The 21,940-nt window shown below is 34.7% G+C and overlaps 5 protein-coding genes across 6 annotated transcripts; 4 read left to right on the top strand and 1 right to left on the bottom strand.

The window, feature by feature from the left end:
- The first annotated feature begins 2,965 nt into the window (after window positions 1–2,965).
- Window positions 2,966–4,886, top strand: si:dkey-183i3.6 (LAT2 domain-containing protein). Its single transcript, XM_056237103.1, has 6 exons — window positions 2,966–3,033; window positions 3,174–3,217; window positions 3,484–3,531; window positions 3,782–3,823; window positions 3,914–3,969; window positions 4,779–4,886. Exons 1-5 carry the CDS (start codon window positions 2,981–2,983, stop codon window positions 3,961–3,963), a joined length of 237 nt encoding a protein of 78 aa, XP_056093078.1. The 5' UTR covers window positions 2,966–2,980; the 3' UTR covers window positions 3,964–3,969; window positions 4,779–4,886.
- Window positions 4,646–9,292, bottom strand: rfc2 (replication factor C (activator 1) 2). Its single transcript, XM_056237102.1, has 11 exons — window positions 9,132–9,292; window positions 8,872–8,941; window positions 8,736–8,777; window positions 8,532–8,638; window positions 8,286–8,387; window positions 7,295–7,395; window positions 7,003–7,160; window positions 5,452–5,517; window positions 5,283–5,363; window positions 5,082–5,195; window positions 4,646–4,885 (listed from the first exon to the last, which is right to left on the bottom strand). The coding sequence occupies exons 1-11, from the start codon at window positions 9,239–9,241 to the stop codon at window positions 4,775–4,777; spliced, it is 1,062 nt and encodes a 353-aa protein (XP_056093077.1). The 5' UTR covers window positions 9,242–9,292; the 3' UTR covers window positions 4,646–4,774.
- Window positions 9,293–12,126: 2,834 nt separating this feature from the next.
- LOC130072137 (syncollin-like) lies at window positions 12,127–12,648 on the top strand. Its single transcript, XM_056237092.1, has one exon. The coding sequence runs from the start codon at window positions 12,165–12,167 to the stop codon at window positions 12,558–12,560; it is 396 nt and encodes a 131-aa protein (XP_056093067.1). The 5' UTR covers window positions 12,127–12,164; the 3' UTR covers window positions 12,561–12,648.
- Window positions 12,649–15,330: 2,682 nt separating this feature from the next.
- On the top strand, window positions 15,331–16,932 carry gng8 (guanine nucleotide binding protein (G protein), gamma 8). The gene is made up of 3 exons (XM_056237088.1): window positions 15,331–15,480; window positions 16,147–16,259; window positions 16,450–16,932. Exons 2-3 carry the CDS (start codon window positions 16,176–16,178, stop codon window positions 16,576–16,578), a joined length of 213 nt encoding a protein of 70 aa, XP_056093063.1. The 5' UTR covers window positions 15,331–15,480; window positions 16,147–16,175; the 3' UTR covers window positions 16,579–16,932.
- A 1,086-nt stretch (window positions 16,933–18,018) lies between these two features.
- On the top strand, window positions 18,019–21,810 carry tmem45b (transmembrane protein 45B). 2 transcript variants are annotated; one of them, XM_056237069.1, is made up of 6 exons: window positions 18,019–18,140; window positions 19,782–19,984; window positions 20,843–21,046; window positions 21,137–21,321; window positions 21,424–21,566; window positions 21,650–21,810. In XM_056237069.1, the coding sequence occupies exons 2-6, from the start codon at window positions 19,783–19,785 to the stop codon at window positions 21,765–21,767; spliced, it is 852 nt and encodes a 283-aa protein (XP_056093044.1). In that variant the 5' UTR covers window positions 18,019–18,140; window position 19,782; the 3' UTR covers window positions 21,768–21,810. The 2 variants fall into 2 exon arrangements, with proteins under 2 accessions (XP_056093044.1, XP_056093043.1); XM_056237068.1 differs by having other exon boundaries at window positions 18,021–18,140; window positions 19,777–19,984.
- Window positions 21,811–21,940: the final 130 nt, after the last annotated feature.

Raw genomic sequence — 21,940 nt, forward strand, 5'->3', positions numbered from 1 at the left:
ATATATATATATATATATATACACACACACACTGTAAAAAAGTGGGGCTGCCTTAAATTTTTAAGTACAATCAACTTGGATATTTTAGTCGTTTCAAATCAAATCACATTAAAATATTATTTAAAAAATGAGTTGAATCTTGTATAACTTTTCTTGTATATAATTGCTTAACTTATTCTGATGAGTTAAAGCAATCTAAAACATATTGTCATAACTTATTGACCAAATAATATATATATATATATATATATATATATATATATATATATATATATATATATATATATATGCATATAAAATGTACATACACATTCTTTAAATAATATGTATAAAAATATATAAATAAATATAAAACAATGTCTATACTCATTTATTTTATATTTAGTTTGTAAAACGTTAAAATACTGTGTAACATTACATGAACTTTTAATGAATTGAATTAGACGTATCGTTAATCATTTAACCCTCTTTTCATAAGAAATAATCTTGAAATGAAGATTCTTGTCAAATGTAAGCCATTGTTGTAGTAAGAAAGCAATGTTACAAAATGCTTAAAGCGGAAAAACATACCCACACACCACCTACAGACTTTTTCAAATGTCATAAAGCTTAAATAATGAAACATCACCCTAGCATTAAAAAAGCTATGTCTTGCAAACACTTACAAACCTATATAAGCTCAAGACCCTCCAAAAATGTGAGTTCGTTATAAACTCAACCTTTGAAATCACAATCTGCCCTAATTCTATGATTCTCTTTCTGGTTGCAATAATTTTTTTTTTTTTTTTTTTACCGAATGCTAATGAAGGGGCTGCATTTCAAAGGTTTGACATTTTGTATGACAGTAAACTCACATGTAGCTAGCAGACTTGTGTTTTCGCCTCGTCTTTTGTGTTGCTGTGGGTTTGTGGTGGTCTCTTCACCGGTGTCCGGCATGATTCTGCACGGATGTGGTTAGATTCAGTTTGAAACAGGAAACACTCAGGTTCATTTTTCTCTCTCATTAGTCCTTCATTCGACTTCAAGCTAAATTAATCAGAATGGAGATCGGTACCTCAAAAAAGGTAACAACTCACCAACTAATACTCTACATAATTCAAGGGGGATGGGGAGGGGGGAAGAAGTTAGTTTTGAAAGTTGTCAGATACTTTTACCACTTCATCACATTAAATGACCTGTTATAAAAAAAAAAAGGAACTATTGATGGTTACATAACTTGCATCCTGTGGTTCAGTTAGCTGCTAACAAATTAATGTTAACTGCATCGAAGGCTATCAAGTTCACTCATCTCACATATGAATAATTCACTTATCGTTGATCAAGTGCCATTGTGTCGGAGGGGTGAGAGCTGTATTTGTGGTAATGAATAGATAACACGCTGCAATTTGTTCTCATTTCCTCACTCTATGTAGAAGAACATCTGTAAACCTCTGAAAGAATTCAATTAGATGGAAGAGAATTATATTTTCTAAGAAAATCTTTTTTTTGTTTTGTTTATTAGTATTGATTAAGGCATGATTGAAGTCCAAAGCCAGCAAGGAGTTGTCCTTGCCCTCGTTTCTGTGGCTTGTCTTGGTTGTGTTTATGCTCTCTGTCTGTGCTGCAGAAAGAAATCTAGTAAGTGGTCTGACATCACAACAGCTTTAGAACAATGCATTATCATTTTTCTCAGCTGCTTTACCTTTATCTTACATGTGCCCTATACATATATTTGTCTTTGTCATCTGATTAAGTTGTATTTTTTATTTTGAGATATGCAACAAGAAGACAATGACCTGTATGACCAAGATCCTTTGTAAGTTAAATGTTTTATCTATTTATAAATGTTCACTAAATATTAATTCAACTATGTAATATAATGAATATATTACATAATATACATTATAGACATATATTATATACACTGTAAGAAAGTGTGGCTGCCTTAAATTTGTAAGTACAATCAACTTGGATATTTAAGTCGTTTCAAATCATATTAAAAGTATTATTTTAAAAATGAGTTGAATCTTGTATAACTTTTCTTGTATAGAATTGCTTAACTTATTGACCAAATAATATATACATATATACACTATATACATATATATATATATATATATATATATATATATATATATATATATATATATATAATAAACAATATATATATGCAAATGCGTGCTTACAAATAATGGATACTATTATTATAAAATAAATAAATAATAATAATACTATTTATAATTTTTTGATTTTAGCAATCTAGACGGTAAATTTGATGACAACAGACAATCTAACACAGGTAAACTATGTCCTCTTTCATCACATTCTGAAGAGAATTAATCACACATTTTCTGTCACAGGAAAGCTGAAATTCAGAATGCGCTCTTCGTTATCCATGAATGAGATTTTATTCCTATCTTGTCATTTTTTTAGTGATTAGACCAAACCAAAGAGAGACGCCTTCAACTTCAAGGTGAGGTCTTTTGAACAATAACCAATTCAGCTACTTGCTGTTGAGTCATTTAGTTTTATTTACTGTTATATTTACATCCACTTTACTCTTTATCTAAAATACCATATTATTTTGAGTCGGGAAAAGGGGGGTGTTCTTGTACATAACTGAAAGCCATTAGAGGCTGTAATGATTCAATTAAGAAAATTAACTGTCTTTTCTTAGTCATAATAGAAAGATCAAAATGAAGAAAACATTACAGATGTGCTAAATGTATTTTCACAGGCAATCAATGGCGAACATGCCTGCGAATAGTAAGAATTTCCTATTTAAATTTGCAATGTTTGAACTCATCTCTATGGTACCAATTTAGGGCAATTCTTTCAATATGTTGAATCATTTGGGTTATTTCAACTGTTTTCCAGCAGGTGACATCCATTGGAGTTATCAGAACCTTACAGATGGTAAGAGTCATTGTTAATACGATATTAAGATGTCACTTGTTATGATTGAATAGCATTTTTAAATATGAACATGTAGCCTAAAGTAATGCGTGTTTTTGCTTCGGCTGTAGAACGTGGCATCTTGGAACCAACATATGTGTGAGTGTTTTTTTCATAATGGTTATGTGAGGAAAACAAGTCAGATACTAATCAAAGATTTTGGTTTACAAAAGCTAAGCTTGCTCAAAATTACGCTACAGTCTGTATTTGATATGCTTTATGCCTTTTTATTTTTATAGGGACCCAATTCCAAATTCCCTTTATGCAAACGACGATGATGCAGGTAAATGTTAGTCTAATTCAACCGTTGAGCACGGTTCGCTTTCTTCAGAAAAATTAGGTCAAGTGACACATTTTAAACTGGATACCTCTGAACCGGTGATGTCAAAAAGCAGTTGATGATAAATGATTTATGTCTATTTCAATAGAGGACACAAGTCACACACTGAAAAAAAAAATAGATCATAGGTGCATGATACATTGCACAAATGGATGACAAGATGCTTAAAGCAGTTCTATTAATGATATGTCACGTCACGTTCCATACAGGAACATACGAGAATGTTTTTCCAACAAAAGACGTGCAACATGACTCAGGTTGGTGTTTTTAGCAAATATTAATGTTCAGTCACAATGTTACACACATTTATTTTATTTGTTTGTTTATTATTCGCTAGTTTGACCGTACTTTGTAATTGCCCTGACTTTCAATTTATATATATATATATATATATTTTATTATGCACGTGTTACCTAAACTTTTTGTGTGCCATTACATATTACTGTACCATTAAATAAATAAACATTGTTTCTTTGTTTATTGTTGTGTTTGGCATTGTTTCACCAGACAGCTGTAGTTATGAAAACATGAAAAATGAAAGTGAGGAAGGTAATATGTTAATTTTTGGTTTGGTTGATAAAATATTTCTATTAATTCACAAGACGGCACCACTCACTTTGTCCTTTCCCTTTTATACAGAATCAGAATACGTGAACGCACCAAAAAGAAAAACATTTGTATCAGAATGAAATGAGGTGAGAATTTTTTTAATTTTGATTTTAACATTAGATCTTATTTTTATCTTGATGTGCATTTACTGTAAAGTAAAAAAAAAAGTGTTCTATGATCAAACTTTTAATGTTAAATAATGTTCAGCTCTGCTGATCGATAAACAATGGTTCAATTCAGCTTTAGTGAACGAATATGGACTAGTGCTCTACAACTATTACAAGACCGTTTAAAATACTTCACGCAACAGGGGAACTTAATGTGTTAATAATACATATCAAGAGCTTTTTTAAGCCCGTTTCATAAAGGTGTGACAGATGAGTCAGAAAAGTAACCTGTCCTTTCCATCACAAGTTAAACAAAAAACTACTGGGGACAAAAGGTACGTTTTAGTGGGGGAACATTATATACAAACAAGTCTTATGTCTAATTTGGTGTCTGCAACTTGATAATACTTTTTCCTCCTTGCTCTAAAATTGTCATTGGCTATGTTTAAAATGAAACCTCTAAAACTATCACTTCTTCTGCTGTTCTATTTCTAACATATGGTACAACAAGGAAATGTTTTGTTGGAATTAACCTAATCATGATTTATAAATTGCCTTAAATTCTTATTAGGTAAATGGAATTAGTTCTACTATGTTGCACCTGTGCACCAAAGTACTCAGACACCAAAAACAGGTCCTTGAATCATTCACAAGCATCAAAAGGATTTTTTTTACATTTTTATTACTGCAACTTGTCATATTTGTATAATTATTCAAAATATAAAAGTTCTGGAGATTAAGAACAATGAGGAGAAGTGTGATTATTTGGTAACATCTCTTGTCTTTAGCTTGCATCAGGCGCAGCCGTCTTACTGCACAGTCGACCCAACAGACCAGCCATCTGTAACAGAGAGTTCACCCCTTCTGCCACTTTCATATGCGTGTAGCCAATTTCCTGAGGAATCAAATGTGTGATTAAAATAAAGATTGTTCTATCTCTGTACCATCACTGTTATCAGATACTTTTACTCATGGAAAAAAACAACAATAGCACTAGGCCTCAACACAATATAAGAGAATAAATTACTCTTTAAAAGTGCCTCTTTAAAGTTTAAAGCTTCTTATGGAGACTCTACAAGGGCAATAAATACCTTAATATATTCCAGCTTCAAATATTCTGCCATCTGAAAGGTCTTACACACTCTAAAGATGTTTCCGATTATGTCCTCCGGTGAGTATCCTAGTGACCAAAGCTGCTCAATAACCTGTAGAAAGAAGCATTATTTTTGTCTAGTGTCTTTTTAAAAAAGAAAGGATACGGTATATTTTCAAGGGCAAATGTTTAGTGATACCTTGTAGGCTTCATCAATGTTGGCGTTGACGCAGTGTTCTAGCATGCTTTTAACCAGCAGAGGATGAGGCTCGTCACACACCTGCACAAGCAACACTGTACTTCAATACATTTTTATCCTGAAAGGATTTCCATGCATTAGAAAGAAAACAAAACCTATCCAAAAATACCTTGAACACATTTTCACTGTTGATGTAACCAAATCCAGAATTTGTTGACTGCAAGTTATTCAGAGCCTAAATAAAAAAAAAGAAATACAGTAAAAACTGAAATAGTGTGTATACAATAGTTATAATAATAGAAAAAAATATTCAAATGGTAGGTAAATAGTAAATATATATAAATAATAATACATTATTAATCTTATTAATTTTTATTATTATCATTAATTACATGTTAATCTAAAATGCAAATAATATGTGTTATTATGTATATTAATATATACATAAAAAGCAGGGATGTGATTGTGCGAGTGAAAAAAAGCAGGACATTTTTTTAAGACCCGGCGTAAAGCACTTTTTACTTTTTAAACACCTGAATCAGCCATTTACTGCATGAACTACCAGGAACTGTGATGAGTGACACACATGGAAATATATTTAACAGCTATCATTTATTTCTAGTAATACAAAACAGGACATCTTAACTTATCTTTGGGGAAAATGTAAGGGCGATAACTGTTCTGTAGTTCTGTAAAGAAAACAACTGTGTTTCCAATACCGATCAATCTCATTCAGTAAATCAAATTCCACTTAAACTTCTACAATAGGAATAGACAACATAAAATGTTTTTTGTGTTTTGGTAAACTGCACATCATATTCTGGCTACACAGATAAAACAACCTAAGAAGAACCATTTATGAATTATATTAATGCTTTTTACGCATTAGAAAATGAAGACTACACAATCTTATCAGCATGATGAATAAATTATATTAACTGGAATAAACTGTACGTACAGAAAGGGAGAAGAGAATGTGACCGATTGAGCTTTGCGTGCTCTTTATACGCATAAATGACCTTTTACATGCATCCAATAAGCAATTTAGCGCCGTAGGCTACATATGATACGCACTTTTTTTGCCTACCAGATGCACGTATTACTTTTGCGTATAAAGAGCAAGCCTAATAAAAGCACTCGTGCTATAGGCCTAGATACGCAGTGCCAGGAACGATCGTGAGGCTGTCCATAACTTGGGTCTAGCGCGAGTTTAAGCACGCTTAAAACTCCCGTTAAAAATCACAGAAACGTGCGACATGAATCTCTTACATCGAATCTGCACTTTGTTGTTTATGATGGAAGTCAGAAGAATTCAGTCAGCGCACTGGATAAAACTATTCGTTTCAGCGATGACTAATCTGAACGCCTCTGATTGGTCATCACGCTCATAAACTCAACGGACACGAGTGCGATGGGTTAAAATGCTCAACGCTGCAAAACGAAATCTGATGGAAATGCCGTAGTCGGATGGATCGAATGAACGTTAAGTATTGTAGTTTGTTTAACTAATATGATCACTTAAGAATATTCTATTATATAAATATTTTGAAACAAATTACAATGACTTTCCCAAAACTTCCAAACACCCCCCACCACCCCCGATTTGATTTTTATTGCTGATCTTGCATGATTCACGTGGGTCATGATTTTAGGCTGAAATAACCGGAATTCCAGATTAATCCGGAAGAATCACATCCCTGAAAAAGATAATTGACCTGACCTGTCTCATGTCCCCTTGAGCGGTGAAGATAATGGCCTCAAGGCCGTCGTTGGTGACATGCAAGTTCTCCTTCTCTACCACCTCCGTGAGACGCATCATGATCTGGTCGTCTCGGAGTTTGCTGTAACGCAGAACAGCGCAGCGGGACTGGATGGGCTCTGCAACACAATGATAGGATCATCTGAAAAACCTTTGTATTATGCCTGTGCTGGCATGTACTTTTTTGAGCATGTTTAAATGACAATTATAATAAACAGCAAGCATTATGTTATTTATGTGGCACTTTGCTCACCTATGATCTTATCTGATGCATTACATGCCAGAGCAAAGCGTGTGGTTTTAGAGTAAATCTCCATGGTTCTTCTGAGAGCCTGCTGAGCTCCATCTGTCATGCTAGTTTAGAAATACGAAAACATACATTTGATAATTTTAAAAATATTTCTAATATTAACTTTTAATAGTGATGCACCAACATTTTGGTCACTGAAAATTATCGGCCGAAAATGTCCTTTAACATATGCCATGCCACCCCCTACCCCTCAGTATTTAGCGCTCAGGTTTCAGTCAATATATTGATATTTAATTGTTGCGAGCAGGACGGGGCTGAAGGCCGTTCTCTCATGACCCTCGGCCTCGTCCTGCTTCCCACGTTTTAATGTATAGTTTAGTTTAGTTTTATTTAAAGTTTGAAAAGGCAGGATATTGCAGCACAAAACCCTGAAATGTGTCAAACATAAAACATACTCAAAACAATCTTATAAATCTGATTTAAAACAAATTTAAAAAAACAGGTGAAGTAAAATAATAATAATATCATCGACTTCTGTGAGGTAGTACAACACAGACACACAGAAAAAAACCCTGAAATACATCAGGATTCATAAAATCAAGCACCTGTATGTTACTTGTAAAAAAATTGGAATAAAAGAAAGTTCATGTCTTTTTGTTTTACTCCTGGGCAAAACAAATTCCCAGCGCCACCGTAGTACATAAGTAGGTGTGGGAGCCATAGACAAGAAACAATGCAGAGGAAGAAACAGAAACAGATTTTTAGATTCATTCAAATTACTGAGTTAAAAAAAATGTATAATATTAATATAATTATACAAAGAAAAACTAATTTAAAATAAGAAATTAATAACTATAAAAAAAAGGGTAATTTTCAGTTTTCAGCCAAGTACATCAATAATTTTTGGTTTTGGCACAGAATTTTCATGTTGGTGCATCACTAATATTTTTTTCCCCTTAAAAATCAATATTTTTAATAAAAATACTTTTATTACCTGTCAGCCTCATCCAAGATTATGATCTTGTGGCGACCTTTAGGGAGTGTGACCTTTTGCTGGGCAAACATTTTAATCTTGTTTCTTACAACATCAATACCTCTGGAATAAGTAATATACAAACAAATATAAAGAAACAGACATAAAAAAAAAAAGAATATGATCACCCAAAATATCTGCAGAAAACCAGTTTGAAAACTGTCATTACTTTCCACTCACAATCCCTTCACCTTAAGTGTTTCTTACCGGTCATTTGAGGCATTCAGCTCAAGAACAGCATCTTTCATGGTCGGGCCAAGAAGAGCTCTAGCCAAACACAAAATGCTGGTAGTTTTTCCAGTACCAGGAGGACCCTAAATACAAAAGTGGTTATTGGTTTAGTGCATGCATAGTGACATATCAAACGTAAATTCAGATGGCACCTGGATGTGAAAGCATATTTTAACTTACAGCAATGATGATGTTGGGCACATTTCCTTCTCTTGCAAACACCTGCGACAATAATGGAGCAAAAGAGGGAACATGTCAATATTTCCAGAAGTCTACTCACCACATCAGGCAAATTAATACAGCACGTCGCACTAACCTCCAGTCTGCTGACAGTTTCCTCATTTCCAACTATTTCATTCAACTTCAGGGGTCTGTATTTCTCTACCCTGGAATTAATAACACACGTAAATCACAATTACTTATCACAATGAACATGAAACTGCAAAAAAAGAAGAGCTTGCTTGGCAGTTCAGTTGTTGTTGTTAAAAAAAAAATGCTGCAGGCTCGCTATCTTTTACGACATGCAATTCATTCAAATGCCACGACAGCGCGCTTACAAACAGCCACAAACAGTACCATGGTAGTTCATAAGCAGTCGTTGATGTTTTCGGTGCAGTATCATCCTTTTTAGGCTGTCCGTCGACTTGACTTTGTTCACTGTCTGTCTCTTTCATCTCAACATCCATGTTGACCGTCAGTAGCGCGTATTCCCGCCACGACAGGAACAAAACAGATCTGACATGCCGTCACTTCCGGCAAAGGGAGCCAGTGACTTTTTATTTATAAATTAATAATATTAAAAAATATAGCTGGTACTTAACAAGCTAGCAAAGAAAATGGAAAATCTGATACAATTAATTAAACAAAATTGTTTAACTTCCTTTTTACGATAATAAGCGAAAACAAGAAGCACATGAACACTTATCAAGAAGCACTAAAACAATGAAATATGAACACTTTATTATTTAAAATTAATAATGTTCTGTAATTTACACCAAAATGTTACAGAACGAGCTCATTACAAAAGAGACATAGCCTTGTTTATGATTTTACGTATAACAGCTGCCTTCTGTGATGTATATTTAGTGAATATAAATTTAAACATTATAAAATAGCCAACATTAAATCAGTATTTTTGTCTATTTTGTATTTTTCTTGTTGTTGTTGTTGTTGTTGTTTGAGGTCTTTTGAAGTGTCTTGTTTAAGTGTATTGTCTTGTTTTTTGCAATAATAATACCACATAGCGTGTCACTAAAAGACAAGACTTGATTACAATCACATATTTTCAATAATCCAAATGTATAAAAAAAGTTTACTTACGAATAAAAAGGTAGATATGAACAGGAGTGAAGGGTAAAAACTCAATTACAGTGTATGTGTGTGTACCAGGCCTTCATTTATGTGTGGAAATCTTCAGATTTATGCTGGAATTATTGATTTATTATTGTTATTATTATTATTATTTTGAAAAATTAAAAATATGAAAATTGAAGAAAAAAAAGAAAGATTTTTTTTAATAAACTTTTTTCTCTCTCTCTTTTCCCATTCATTTTTAATGTGGGGTAATGTTTACCCCAAACACCAAGAGAGTGACTTTTTTATCTTCAGAACAACCTTATATATCTTCAGAACAACCGAATCAAGCTGTGTGTGTATAGATAATGTAAAAAAATAAAAAATAAAAAAGTCACACAATTATTCAACTGAGATGAGAGGGACCATGTTTTTAACTAAAGAAAGTTCAAATGCAGTCACACTGACCCCAAACACTAAATAAAATATTGACTTGCCGGATAAAACCTGTGAAGGTTTGTTGAAACTCTTAACCTTCAGAGCATCTGTTGGCAACCTAAAGTTTCTCACACTGACAAATGGATCAGATTATCTCTTTGCATTCAAATCTAGGACAATGAAACCTAAAGAGACTGAAAATATGAAGACGATAATACACAATGCCCGACCTAAAAACAAGTAGATACCGATCGCAACAAGATCTGTGTCTGCATGCCTACAAATGAATGCTACAGATCTGTGGAGGCCAGTGCATGCCAAAAAAGACACCGTTCTTGCCGTGGTGTGCAAGTGATGTTTTTCACCATACAACAATAACATTATGAAACCAAAAAAGAAAATGTACAATTCTGATAAGAATTATTCAATAAAATTGTTTATCGTCCTCTTTCACAAGGCACACATTTTTCTACAATTCAGAAATGTCAAGAACAGTAACAATAGTTTGAAATTAATAATTTTCTGTACCTATGTTACAGATTGCACACAGTGCTAAAACAGCAGCAGATAACAAGCCCAAAAAGTATTGGAGGAAAAGTAAGTAAATAAATAATTTATGACTGATGACTGCTTCTGACCCAGATTATTGGATGCATAATCCAAGATATACTGTAAAGTAGGCTAGTTTTGCATCACTGAATATCAAATTCTGTGGTGTCAGTTGTCAATCGCACACAACAAATTACAGACTGGTAAAAATGTACTATTGAAACTCAACAATAATTAACGGACTAGAGCCTGTTCTCATCTCAAACTGCTTAACTCAAAGTTCAGAGATTTATTTAACTAAAAGCTGTTTGAATTCAACCTTCAGAGCATCTGTCGGTAAACCAAAGGTTTCTCATTTAAATCGCTTTCTGCTCGCTGCTCTGGGCTGTGAGGGGTTTGGATGGAAGGATCGAAAAAGTTTTCCCCTGGCATTGAAGAAACACTAGTCAGCAGACTAGAATTTAGAATAAAATACGTATATGTATTGAGACAAGAGAACAGTTTTCAGAATCTCTGCAGACACATATAGTTTGTTCATTTTCTCTTTATTGATTATAGTAAATGTGACAGTCTACACTTCTGGGCAAAAAAAAAAAAAGCTAAATATTTAGTGGTCTATAAATGGTCTCAGGAAATTATCAAGATTTGCACAAATACTTTTCTGATGGTTTTCAGAGACAGTAATGGCTTTAGTAGTGCATTTGCTTAAATTTAGCTGATTTCTTGACCAATAATTTGTGTTTAAGACAATCAAAAGCCTAATGTTTAGACATTTTGGGCTTGGTCTTTTTTTTGCCCATGAGTATAATAGTGATACATAATGGAGCCATAACCTACACAATACTTTGAATTTGGGCAGTGCATTGGGACCAGAGATTTGAACTAAATCTTTTAAAATCATGCTAACACATTGAGAACCAACAATATCCAAATAGCTTTTCAGTCAAAGTTATGAAATAGTGTTCTCATGTGTAATCTCATTATCAAGCTCAGATATAATGATAGTTTATGCAAAAGTTAAGCTATACACCCAAATGTCACGGTCTTGATATGAATGAAATTATTGACTAAAAGGCACTAGATATGGCTGGTTGGTTGTGAATATTGTTAAAATTGCATGCATTTTCAGTTCACGAAAATTATCTAAAATAAACATTTCTAAGAACACATTTGACAGAATTGCAAAGAACTTTGTGTAAATGCTGCAGCTGCAACCTTCACGGAGTCTGTTGGAAACCCTGATGTTTCTCACGCACGTCATTCGTATGGAGAAGCTCCATGTATAAAGGTCAGGGCAAAAGATCTCTTTTTGCTCAACACGCTGAAAACATGAAGGGGGTCATCGCTCTTCTCCTGGCTGCTCTGTGCTTCGAGGGGCTCAATGCAGAGTGTCCCGACCCAGCCACCCTGAAAGATGATTATGGAAGCAAACTCTGCGCCCAGATGTTCGAAGACAGCAGCTACTACTATGATGACAGCTGTGCTGGCAGTTTCATTCATGTCTATCCTGATGAAGACACCCCCATCATGCCACGGGCTTGGGATAACCGTATTTCCTCTTTTGTGGTGGGTCGAGGCTGCTCCCTGACAGTGTGGTCTAAATCCAAGAAGGAAGGATACAAGAAGAAGTTTTCTGCTGGCATCGTGTATCACCTTAAGGAAGTGAAGAAAGGCCTGTTTGGAAACTGGAACGATTCCATCTCTGGATACTACTGCACATGTTAGACGTGAAGCAAGACCGAAGACAGAGTCCTAAAAGACTTTAACATATAATGTCAATGATACAAAAGAACAGCTGTAAACTCTCTGTTTTCAGACATTCTGCTCATTGTAAATCTGCTCAATGCCTGCAAGTGAATTAAACACCATGTTACTGCAGGGAATCTCTGCATTCAAGACTTGGTGCATGATTATTTTTATTGTTTTAAATGTAACGAAGCAAGGGTTTTGAAAGTATTGCCAAGTTACAGTCAAGTTTTGAAAATTAACCTTTTAGTTATAAGTCAAATAAATTAACAACATCAGTGCTTGAAATGTGAAATTAAAGCATAATTTAAATTTTAGATATTTTTTTTATTCCTGGTTTCACATCAATAAACCGCTTTGTGAACATATTCAAAAGCATCTAAATATCAAAACCATTATACTGCACAATATACTGTAATGAATGGTGCAAAGGGAAGATGAGTCGTTCATGAAAGACACGTCAGATTACATCATGGTTTCATATAGGACACTATGTTGTTGTGTCCTTCTGTATATGAAAATGTCTCCCCCTCCCATATTTCAGTTCATAATTCAAGGCTGGATTTAACTACATTTCTCACATCTGCACTATACTTGTAGATCAATAAATCATGTCTGAAAACAGCTGCTAATGAGCCAGTTGACATTAAAGCCCTAGAGAGGAGCTTTGAGCCACCTGCAGTGAGCTCAACAACCAATCCTTTCCCAGGTATTAATGATGAGAACTGAAACACTTAACCACCGCTTCAGCTTCTCTGCTGGAGTCACTGTCCTTATCTGGTGCCCAATATTTATTTTCACACAAAATAATAAAATAAAATAAAATAAATCTCAAACCTACACATCAGCTTGTACAAACATCAAACTTCCACTTTAAATTCAAATGTTTTAGTCAAAAAAATATTATCTTTTGTCAGAATCAAACTTTGGCCTCAGATGACACACAAAACCCAACAAATACAAAGACTACTCCAGAGCACTAGTGAGATCAGTTCAGAACACTGTTACAAAAACCTCTTTTTGGCAATCAGGAATCATTACAGAATGTTTATTCAGAGCAGCGCCATGACAGGTGAAAGTGAGGCTGTGAGGGATAGACTTGCCGTGTTTTCACGTGCCATGTTGGCATCCGCTGTAAAAAGCTGTATAAAGCTCCTATAGATTACTTATAATTTTCCACAGCTTATATTGTCGGGAGTTTTTTGTCAACTGAAATTTCTTGGAAAGATATTTTTCCAGTGTTTCATGAGCAGAACAATCCAAAAACACATTAAATCACCCATTGGCCCATTGAAGAGATGCACGTCTGTCTCTCACAGCCTCCACAAAGATGGCGCTGCTGTGAATAAGGTCTATTACAGTATACATTCAACATACATAGAGGGGTGAGACACAGTGAAGTTTAACAGTAAGCTTTAAGAAAAGTTTATTTTCAGTACACTTCTATTAAGAGCTCTGTAAAAGAAAAGTTGAAATACCAAAGAATTGAATATAAACTTGGTATCAATACAGTATAGTGTCAGTACAGTAAAAATAAATAAATAATTCATCATATTTGCCATAGTATAACGTTTTTTTTTATCTTCTGACATGACTTTCTCTCAGTCGTCTCTCTGTTCTGCAAAAATACCAAATGTAAGAAGTACATGGCTACAAATCAATTGACAATTATGAGTTTGAGGGTGTACAACATGTGCTACAGTATTTACATAGAATAGTGAAGGTCTCCCATCTAAAGTGTGCACTGTAATTATACTGTATGTGTATAAAAACCCTATACGTAGATGAGCCTGTAGGCCAACTTCCCTCCATGCACAAGAACATGGTCAACTAGTTATATATAGCTTTGTATTTTATCAGGAACAAATGTCCTTTGACCCTATCCTCTTAATTTTCCTTTCCTCTTTGTCTTCCACCATTAGGATTCATTTTCAAAAGCACATAATCACCTGTGGCCCAAATTATATCCTGTGATTCTGAGTGGTGTGTCATCACTTTATCTACTTAATGTTTACACATGGATAAATGAGGTAATTGTGTACTTGTGTTTTCTGAATGAGAACAGGATTAAACCTGTGCAAAACGAGGACATCTGTGTAGTTTTGCAGAAAACATTGAGAAAATTGGAACGTGTGCAATGCAGGTGAAATGTGTTATTTCGAGAACTGAATGGATGGTTTGGGAAATTGGGCCAACTGAATCAGTTATAGTGTGTTAGCAATCAATAAAAACTGTAATAGTGTTTGGTCTTCACAGATTGTAAACTTTTGTTATGAGGGCATGGAAAACATCACTGTACCCTAGGACAAAAAAAGGTTGTTTCAACTTAAAAAAAAGTAATTGTTTGTGCTACCTCAAAATTTTAAGTTTAGTCAACTTGAAATGTGAAGTTGTACTTGGTGACAACTTGGATATTTAAGTTAACTAAACTTAAAATTTTAATCAGCACGAACACTTACTTTAAAAAAAAAGTTGAAACAATAATTTATTTTAACGGTGTACTAGTACAAATAATAAACATTTTTAAATTTCCATTAATTATTTTCTTCTGACCAATAATTTATTGATGATTTATCTGTCTGTTGAAATGGCACTTTTTCACAAAACATAAAAGCTCAGTGCAGCTCATTGTGTTGGCAGACAGGTATCACTCATACACTATTATGCATGACTGAGATATTCAGCTGAAGGTCACACCCCATGATGCCTGTGACTTGCCTCTTCAGCCCAATATGGGGGAGGAATAAAAGCTAATTATGAGAGGTGGCAGCCTTTCCCATCCCTCCACTCCTTACTATCTCTTCATTCAGTCCTGCAGGTCGTAATGTGTACAACAAACAATCAACGATAACAAGACGTTTCTTCTACCAGCATCACGGATACATCTGGATAAACTGTGGTAAGCCAATTGGATATATAAGCAGCATGCTGTATTAAATATATGTGTTTTGTTTTTGTAGAAACATAAAAAAAAAAAAAATGGGGGATTTATTTCTTTTAATTATCTGCAAAGTACTTGGAATCTTTAAAAAGGAAGATTTGTATTGCACTGAAACTGTGATATAATATGACGAATGGTTATACCTCATTCATATTGCATTGTAAGATTTACATATGAAAATCTATATGTTCCCAATTATAATGATTTCCATTGTGTTCAATCTATGAAAAAAATAATTAGAAAGATTTAGCAAAACTCAAAAAGAACATCCGAAACCAACGGAAACGTATTGTTTGGGTTTTTAAGCTATAACAGTAAATTAAGAAGATTGATAGTGAACGTGTCAAGTGACTGCATATTAATAAGTGAGCAGATTATTTGTGCTCTCTGGAGGATATCTGCACTCCTCTCTCCCACTGAGCCTCATCCAAAACACGACCAGCTGAGACCCAGCAAAACAATTACTGCAACTCTGCAACAGAGATGTCTTTAATAGCCTAGAGGAGCCAATAGCACTGTCTGTTTAGGGAACTAAAACATCAGACATCTGTAGAACTGGAGTTAAGCTGTTATCCACCAGATGCATTTAGCTGGACTCACCTGGGGTTTGTTTTATTCCTGCAGGGTTAATTTGGTGTCTACAGGAGAGCAGAATGTCTAATAACATGGCCAAGATTGCAGATGCACGAAAAACAGTGGAACAATTGAAACTGGAGGTTAATATTGACAGGATGATGGTAAGACACATGCCAAAAGAGTTTGGTTAGATGTATTCATTAACATAATAATAATAATAATTGCAAAAGCTATTTAAAATGAATGGGAAATGATTTAAAATAATTTGTGTTTATTTCAGGGGTAAAGAATATCAGATTTATGGGATGTTATTCCTGGATGTGTAGTGTTGGCTTGTCTCTCTTGGCACAGGTATCTAAAGCAGCAGCTGAGCTGATGGCTTACTGTGAGACCCATGCAAAAGAAGACCCCCTGGTGGCCCCCGTACCATCCTCAGAAAACCCCTTCAGAGAGAAAAAGATTTTTTGTGAAATTTTGTAGTGTTTATTTTGAATCCACAAGGTTTATTTGATTATTTTCTAGGATATTTCCAAGATATTTTTCGCTGATTCCCTAAATGTCACTTAAATGTTAACAAGTGTGAGTAATCTCTCTATCTCCCTATGTCGTCTTCAAGAACTGCGCTATTTCAGGATTCTTTGTTTTGGAATTTTCATTTATCCAGGTCACTGTTTAAATTATAATTTAGACTTTATTGATATATTATTTTTCCTCATGGTGGCGCTACAGTTTTCAAATATCTGTCAATCGTCATTCCCCCATACAGCTGCTGTGAGTGTTTGGTGAGGTTGCTTAGTCTCAGAACAGCAATAAAAGAAGAGAGAGCAAAGTTCATTCTGCTTAAGCTTTGTTTGTTTTATGTCTTTGTCTCAGCTTCCGTGAACGGTTTATACATTAACTTACAATACAATCCCTGGACAAAATCAATACCTGCATACCTTTTTTTTTCTTTAATTTGAACTATCCCTTAGGACTTATGTAGCCTATTTTACAAATTCTATTCTATAATTATCTTAATTAAACGTCAACATGTGGGCGGGCTTTAGCATATCATTAACTATGCTCTGAAGCAGTGGAGTCTCAAGAGTATATTTTTCTGTTGATATGAAAAATTGGGTACACTGTTAGACTTTTCTGTAATTTCTACAGTTATTTAAATCACCCAGTATTATACTGCTATTTCTCTTTACAGTAAATAACCAGCCCGTTCTCATCCCAAGGCGTCATCTAACTGACGCTTTTGACCATGCGTCAACATGCCGACGCACATGGTAGGCTACCCCTTAAGCGTCAATAGGAGACGCGCCTCATAGTGGTCTAACCCAGCAATAACTGTGATTCCCACTGCATCGTGGGAATTATCTGTGATGCAAAATTGTAAAAAATACAATTTTGAAGGTGGGGTTGTGTGTCATGTATTGTGAAAAGAACTGTGTTTTGTCCTGTGTTGGACATTTCCTTTTTGACTGCTTAAAATTTATTTATATTCTGCAGTTTTATGAATGTAATGGTTGATATTTCCTTATAATAATTGTATAAGCTAAACAACCAATGACTCTGCATTAATTTTGTCAAATGCTAACGTTTTGTTTAGGATTTTATGTATGTTTTTTAACAATGTCATTTGCATTTCTCTCTCTCTCTCTCAGCCTATTGATCCAATTTCGGTTTGAGATCTCTTACCTGGAACATAACCTGCCCCGGAGCAGGTTAGCTGTAGCACAAGTACTGCCTATTATTCTATATGACAGTATAAAAGCCAATAATTAAATACAATTAAGTTGTAATTAATAAATCTGAAAGCACTACCTTATAAAAAAAGTCGTTGGCACTGCAGGAGCAGATGGGCGGGGTCATCTTTACTAGAGTTGCCCGTTGCTGTCAGTCAAGCGCAGGAGGGGCGTGGTCATATTTAATAACGTAAAGCAGGTGAGCAGGTGCGCTTTTTGCAGAGAGGTAACTAGGATATTCCCATCACAAGATCCGCACAGGAGCACAGGAGCACTGGGCACCCCGCCGTGACAACACAGGCCAGCGTTCAGGTAGAGTACACAAACAAGCTAACACCTTCAACTCTACATCTTCAATTTTCGGTAGCCTACACAATAAAAAGAAAATACAATAAAATTCGTAATGCAAAAATAAAATTACCAAAGAATAATGATTTATTTTATGGACTATGTGAATAGGCTACTAATACAGCACAATCTCAAATTATTAATCTGTCTCTATAGGCGACTTTTTTGAAAGGCTAACACTTTTTGTAACATTTTACAATAAGGTTTCATTAGTTAAATACTTTTGAACTAAGAATGAACAATAGTCTTTACAGTGTTAGTTCATGTTAGTTAATACATTAACTAATGTTAACAAATGAGACCTTTTATTGTAAAGTGTTACCGAATTATAACATCATCATAAATTACAAATTTCCTTGAAACAAGCAAGAGATTTTTTTTAAATGTCTTTAATTACAGGGTTTTTATTTATATTGTTTTTGGAAAAAATAACTATTTTCTATTTCTAAGTGGCACATTTTAAACAGTAACACTAACTAACCATTGTAGGTATATTTTATCCAATGGTTACCAAGGATACATTTTTTTTTCTTAGTGATAGATAAGTTTCTATCTAGTCTGCAGAGACAAGAGTCAACTGGATTTGTAAGACAATAAACTCTCCCACACGCACACAAGTAAATAAAAGTGCTACTTGTCTACCGAGAAAAACTTGATTTCCATCCATCTCACTGGTATCCTCCTGGGCAAAAAACAAAAACAAAGGGCCAAGCCAAATTCTTATAATCTTTTGATCATTCCTCTTAAGATAAAATCTTTTCATTTGTAGGAAGCAAGCCTTTCTGCAATATTCGTCTGTATTCCAAAGCATTAAATGACATTTTACTGTGAAGTTCACCAATACAAGCAACTAAAAAGGCCCAGAACAATGAAACTCTTCATCCATGCTTCATGTGCTATAGACATGCATTTATTATTATATTTTTCAGCAGATTTTAGAAGACACCGCTCTGGAGCATCACCGTACAACTTCACACACAACTTCCCATATTCTGTCTTTGTTTTTTTCTGAGAAATGGCTTTTAAGTAGTGTATTTGCTTAAATTTAGCTATAATTCATGACCAATAGTTTGTGGTTAAGACAATCAAAAGCTTAGTGTTTAGCCATTTTGGGCTTGGCCCATTTTTTTGTGCCCAGTTGGCAAGGAAAAACTCCCCGGATCCCAACAGGTAACTAGATGATAATAGTTTCTAAGATATGAGCATTATAACCATAAATTCCTATCAATAAAAAATGTTAAATCTGCATATTTATTTCTTTAGTTAATGATTATCAGGGAGGACCTAACTGTCTATAAGCTATAAAAGCTTATGCTTATGCATAGTGAACTTTGGTGTGCATGACAAATTGACTCAAAGCCAGCTTTAAACAACAGTCTTTTTTTGGATCCTATTTTTGCGCGAGTGCACACAGACACAGACACAGACACACAGACATACAGACATGGACACGGACAAACAGACACAGACACACAGACAAAGACACAGACACACAGATACACAGACAAACACATAGTTAACATGGGAATATTTGTATTTTTGCCTTAATATATTTATATACTTTTTCATTTAGTTCACATTGTTTTGTTTTTGTTTAAAGGGCAGAATGGCCAACTTCAAGGGACATGCACTACCTGGTACATTCTTCCTGCTGTTTGGCCTGTGGTGGTCGATTAAGTACCCTTTCCGACAGATACGGAGGAAACGAGAGAGGCAACATGGAGACAGAGATAGACAAATGCACACTGTACTCTTAAACCGCATAGACTTAATTGAAGGAGCTCTAAAGATCTTTTTTGCATTTGTTGGTGAGTTACAATTGTAGTTACAGGTAACATTCTCTGTACAACGTGTAGTTGTGATATTTGCGTGGAAAAAGAAATGGCAGCTGTGGTTGCCTTGCCAGACATTTACCATAAAAAATACAGTAGCAACATTTTAGGTTTTACAGATTTAACATAAATTGACAGTAAAAAACAGTATTTCATTAAATACTGTTACCTATTAAAGTGCTTTGTACCTCTGCAATACACTGACAACCACCTAAAAACAGTCACATGATGAATCAAAGCTCATCACAATAGCTTTTCAAAAAGCTGAGAAGGTAAATATTAATATATAGAAGGTGCACAGTGTCATTCACACAAATACTAAACCCAAATGACACTAAAGTAATTTAATAAACATTAATTTAACAACAGATGTAACATAAAACACTAATGTACATAACTAAAAAGAAATAGTTATTTAAATGAAAATGTGAAGTGTAATGCAGTTTTCACTGTAAATTATACAATGACACCTTTTTCACTTCCAAAGCTGTAAATTTAACAGCAGTTTACTGTAAAATTACAATAAATGTAAGGTTAAATCTATTACAGTTTTTCACCATATAGTAAGGAAATTACTGTTAACCATTTAACAGTCTTTCATCTGTAAAATCATGATAATTTTTTACATTGTACTCTTAAAATTAACATATACAGGATGCGCATGTCTTAAAGGAATAGTTAAAAAAATATATGATTTAATTTCTTTTGTGTTACATTAAAGGAGAAGTTTAGCAGACTGTCCAAGCTGCTCTCCTCCATACAATTTTTTTTTTTTTTTTTTTTACCATTTGTTTACAAAAGATTCTGGTGTTTTACACTAAAATCTCTCCCCAGGGATCATGGCAGAGCAGTTTGTGCCTGATGGTCCTCATGCACATCTGTATCAGGGTGGCTGGGTGAAGCTGATGAATTGGCAGCACAGCACCATGTACTTGTTCTTCGGTATCTCTGGCATCGCAGACGTTCTCAGCATGACTTCTCGCCATGTGCCAGTTGGTCTTGACCGTCTCTCCCTTTCCTTGGCTCTCTTTGTGGAAGGTATCAAGCAAAATGAGCCTATAATTAAGTAAATATGCAGTGATATCCCACCATAGTACCCGCTGAAATGTCATGGCATTTCTCTTCCAGGTTTCCTTTTCTATTTCCATGTCCACAATCGTCCTCTTCTGGACCAGCACATTCACTCTCTGCTTCTGGTTGCGGTGTTTGGTGGATCCGCCACCACAATGTTGGAGGTGTTTAAGCGAGATAACACAGTGCTGGAACTTTTCAGGTGCAGTTTGGCCATCCTACAAGGAACATGGTTCTATCAGGTAAAGACAACATCTCAAACTCAGAGGTGAAGAAAATTAACCACTTAATATGATTCTGGGAAAAATCTAAATTACAATATGAAAATATTCGTTATGTTTCAGATCGGGTTTGTGCTGTTTCCTCTGAGTGGATCACCTTGGGATCAGGAAAAGCACGACAACATCATGTTCATCACCATGTGCTTCTGCTGGCATTACGCTGTGGCTCTATTGATTGTAGGCATCTGCTACTGTGGAGTTTTTTGGTGAGTGGACACTGTCATTATGGATGAACAAAAACGTTTCCTCTGTCTTTGTTTTACTTACATTGTGCCCATGATCTTTCCAGGTCTTCAAAATGGTGTGATGGAAGGCAGATAGGCGACTTGGAGATGGGGCTCAGAAAGTGTCCTGCCTCAGACTCTAGCCCCCAGAAGGCTTTGCTCCAGGAATCAGATGAAGAGTAGTTGGAGCCTGTGATGACTGCCAAGATTGAATGCACTTTTTTCTCTGCTTGCAAGCTGTCTTCCAATAGGATTTTATGAATTTATGTTTGCATAATTTATCTGCAAAAGATTCAAAAGATTTTCATGTGCACATGCCAAAAATATCTCATTAAAAAGGGACATGTAAAAATGTG

The sequence above is a fragment of the Rhinichthys klamathensis genome, unplaced genomic scaffold (assembly GCF_029890125.1).
Source record: "Rhinichthys klamathensis goyatoka isolate OS25496 unplaced genomic scaffold, OSU_Roscu_1.1 h1tg000477l_1, whole genome shotgun sequence".
Lineage (NCBI taxonomy): Eukaryota > Metazoa > Chordata > Actinopteri > Cypriniformes > Leuciscidae > Rhinichthys > Rhinichthys klamathensis.

Excerpts from the sequence above, each read along its gene's own strand:
- si:dkey-183i3.6 (XM_056237103.1), top strand. The coding sequence starts at position 2,981 with ATGCGTGTTTTTGCTTCGGCTGTAGAACGTGGCATCTTGGAACCAACA. Across the intron at positions 3,218-3,483 it reads TGCAAACGACGATGATGCAG|GAACATACGAGAATGTTTTT; the intron begins GTAAATGTTAGT and ends CGTTCCATACAG. Across the intron at positions 3,532-3,781 it reads AGACGTGCAACATGACTCAG|ACAGCTGTAGTTATGAAAAC; the intron begins GTTGGTGTTTTT and ends TTGTTTCACCAG.
- rfc2 (XM_056237102.1), bottom strand. The coding sequence starts at position 9,241 with ATGGATGTTGAGATGAAAGAGACAGACAGTGAACAAAGTCAAGTCGAC. Across the intron at positions 7,396-8,285 it reads ATCTTGGATGAGGCTGACAG|CATGACAGATGGAGCTCAGC; the intron begins GTAATAAAAGTA and ends TTTCTAAACTAG. Across the intron at positions 4,886-5,081 it reads TGAAGCTGGAATATATTAAG|GAAATTGGCTACACGCATAT; the intron begins GTATTTATTGCC and ends TTGATTCCTCAG.
- LOC130072137 (XM_056237092.1), top strand. The coding sequence starts at position 12,165 with ATGAAGGGGGTCATCGCTCTTCTCCTGGCTGCTCTGTGCTTCGAGGGG.
- gng8 (XM_056237088.1), top strand. The coding sequence starts at position 16,176 with ATGTCTAATAACATGGCCAAGATTGCAGATGCACGAAAAACAGTGGAA. Across the intron at positions 16,260-16,449 it reads TTAATATTGACAGGATGATG|GTATCTAAAGCAGCAGCTGA; the intron begins GTAAGACACATG and ends CTCTTGGCACAG.
- tmem45b (XM_056237069.1), top strand. The coding sequence starts at position 19,783 with ATGGCCAACTTCAAGGGACATGCACTACCTGGTACATTCTTCCTGCTG. Across the intron at positions 21,322-21,423 it reads AAGGAACATGGTTCTATCAG|ATCGGGTTTGTGCTGTTTCC; the intron begins GTAAAGACAACA and ends GTTATGTTTCAG. Across the intron at positions 21,567-21,649 it reads TGCTACTGTGGAGTTTTTTG|GTCTTCAAAATGGTGTGATG; the intron begins GTGAGTGGACAC and ends TGATCTTTCCAG.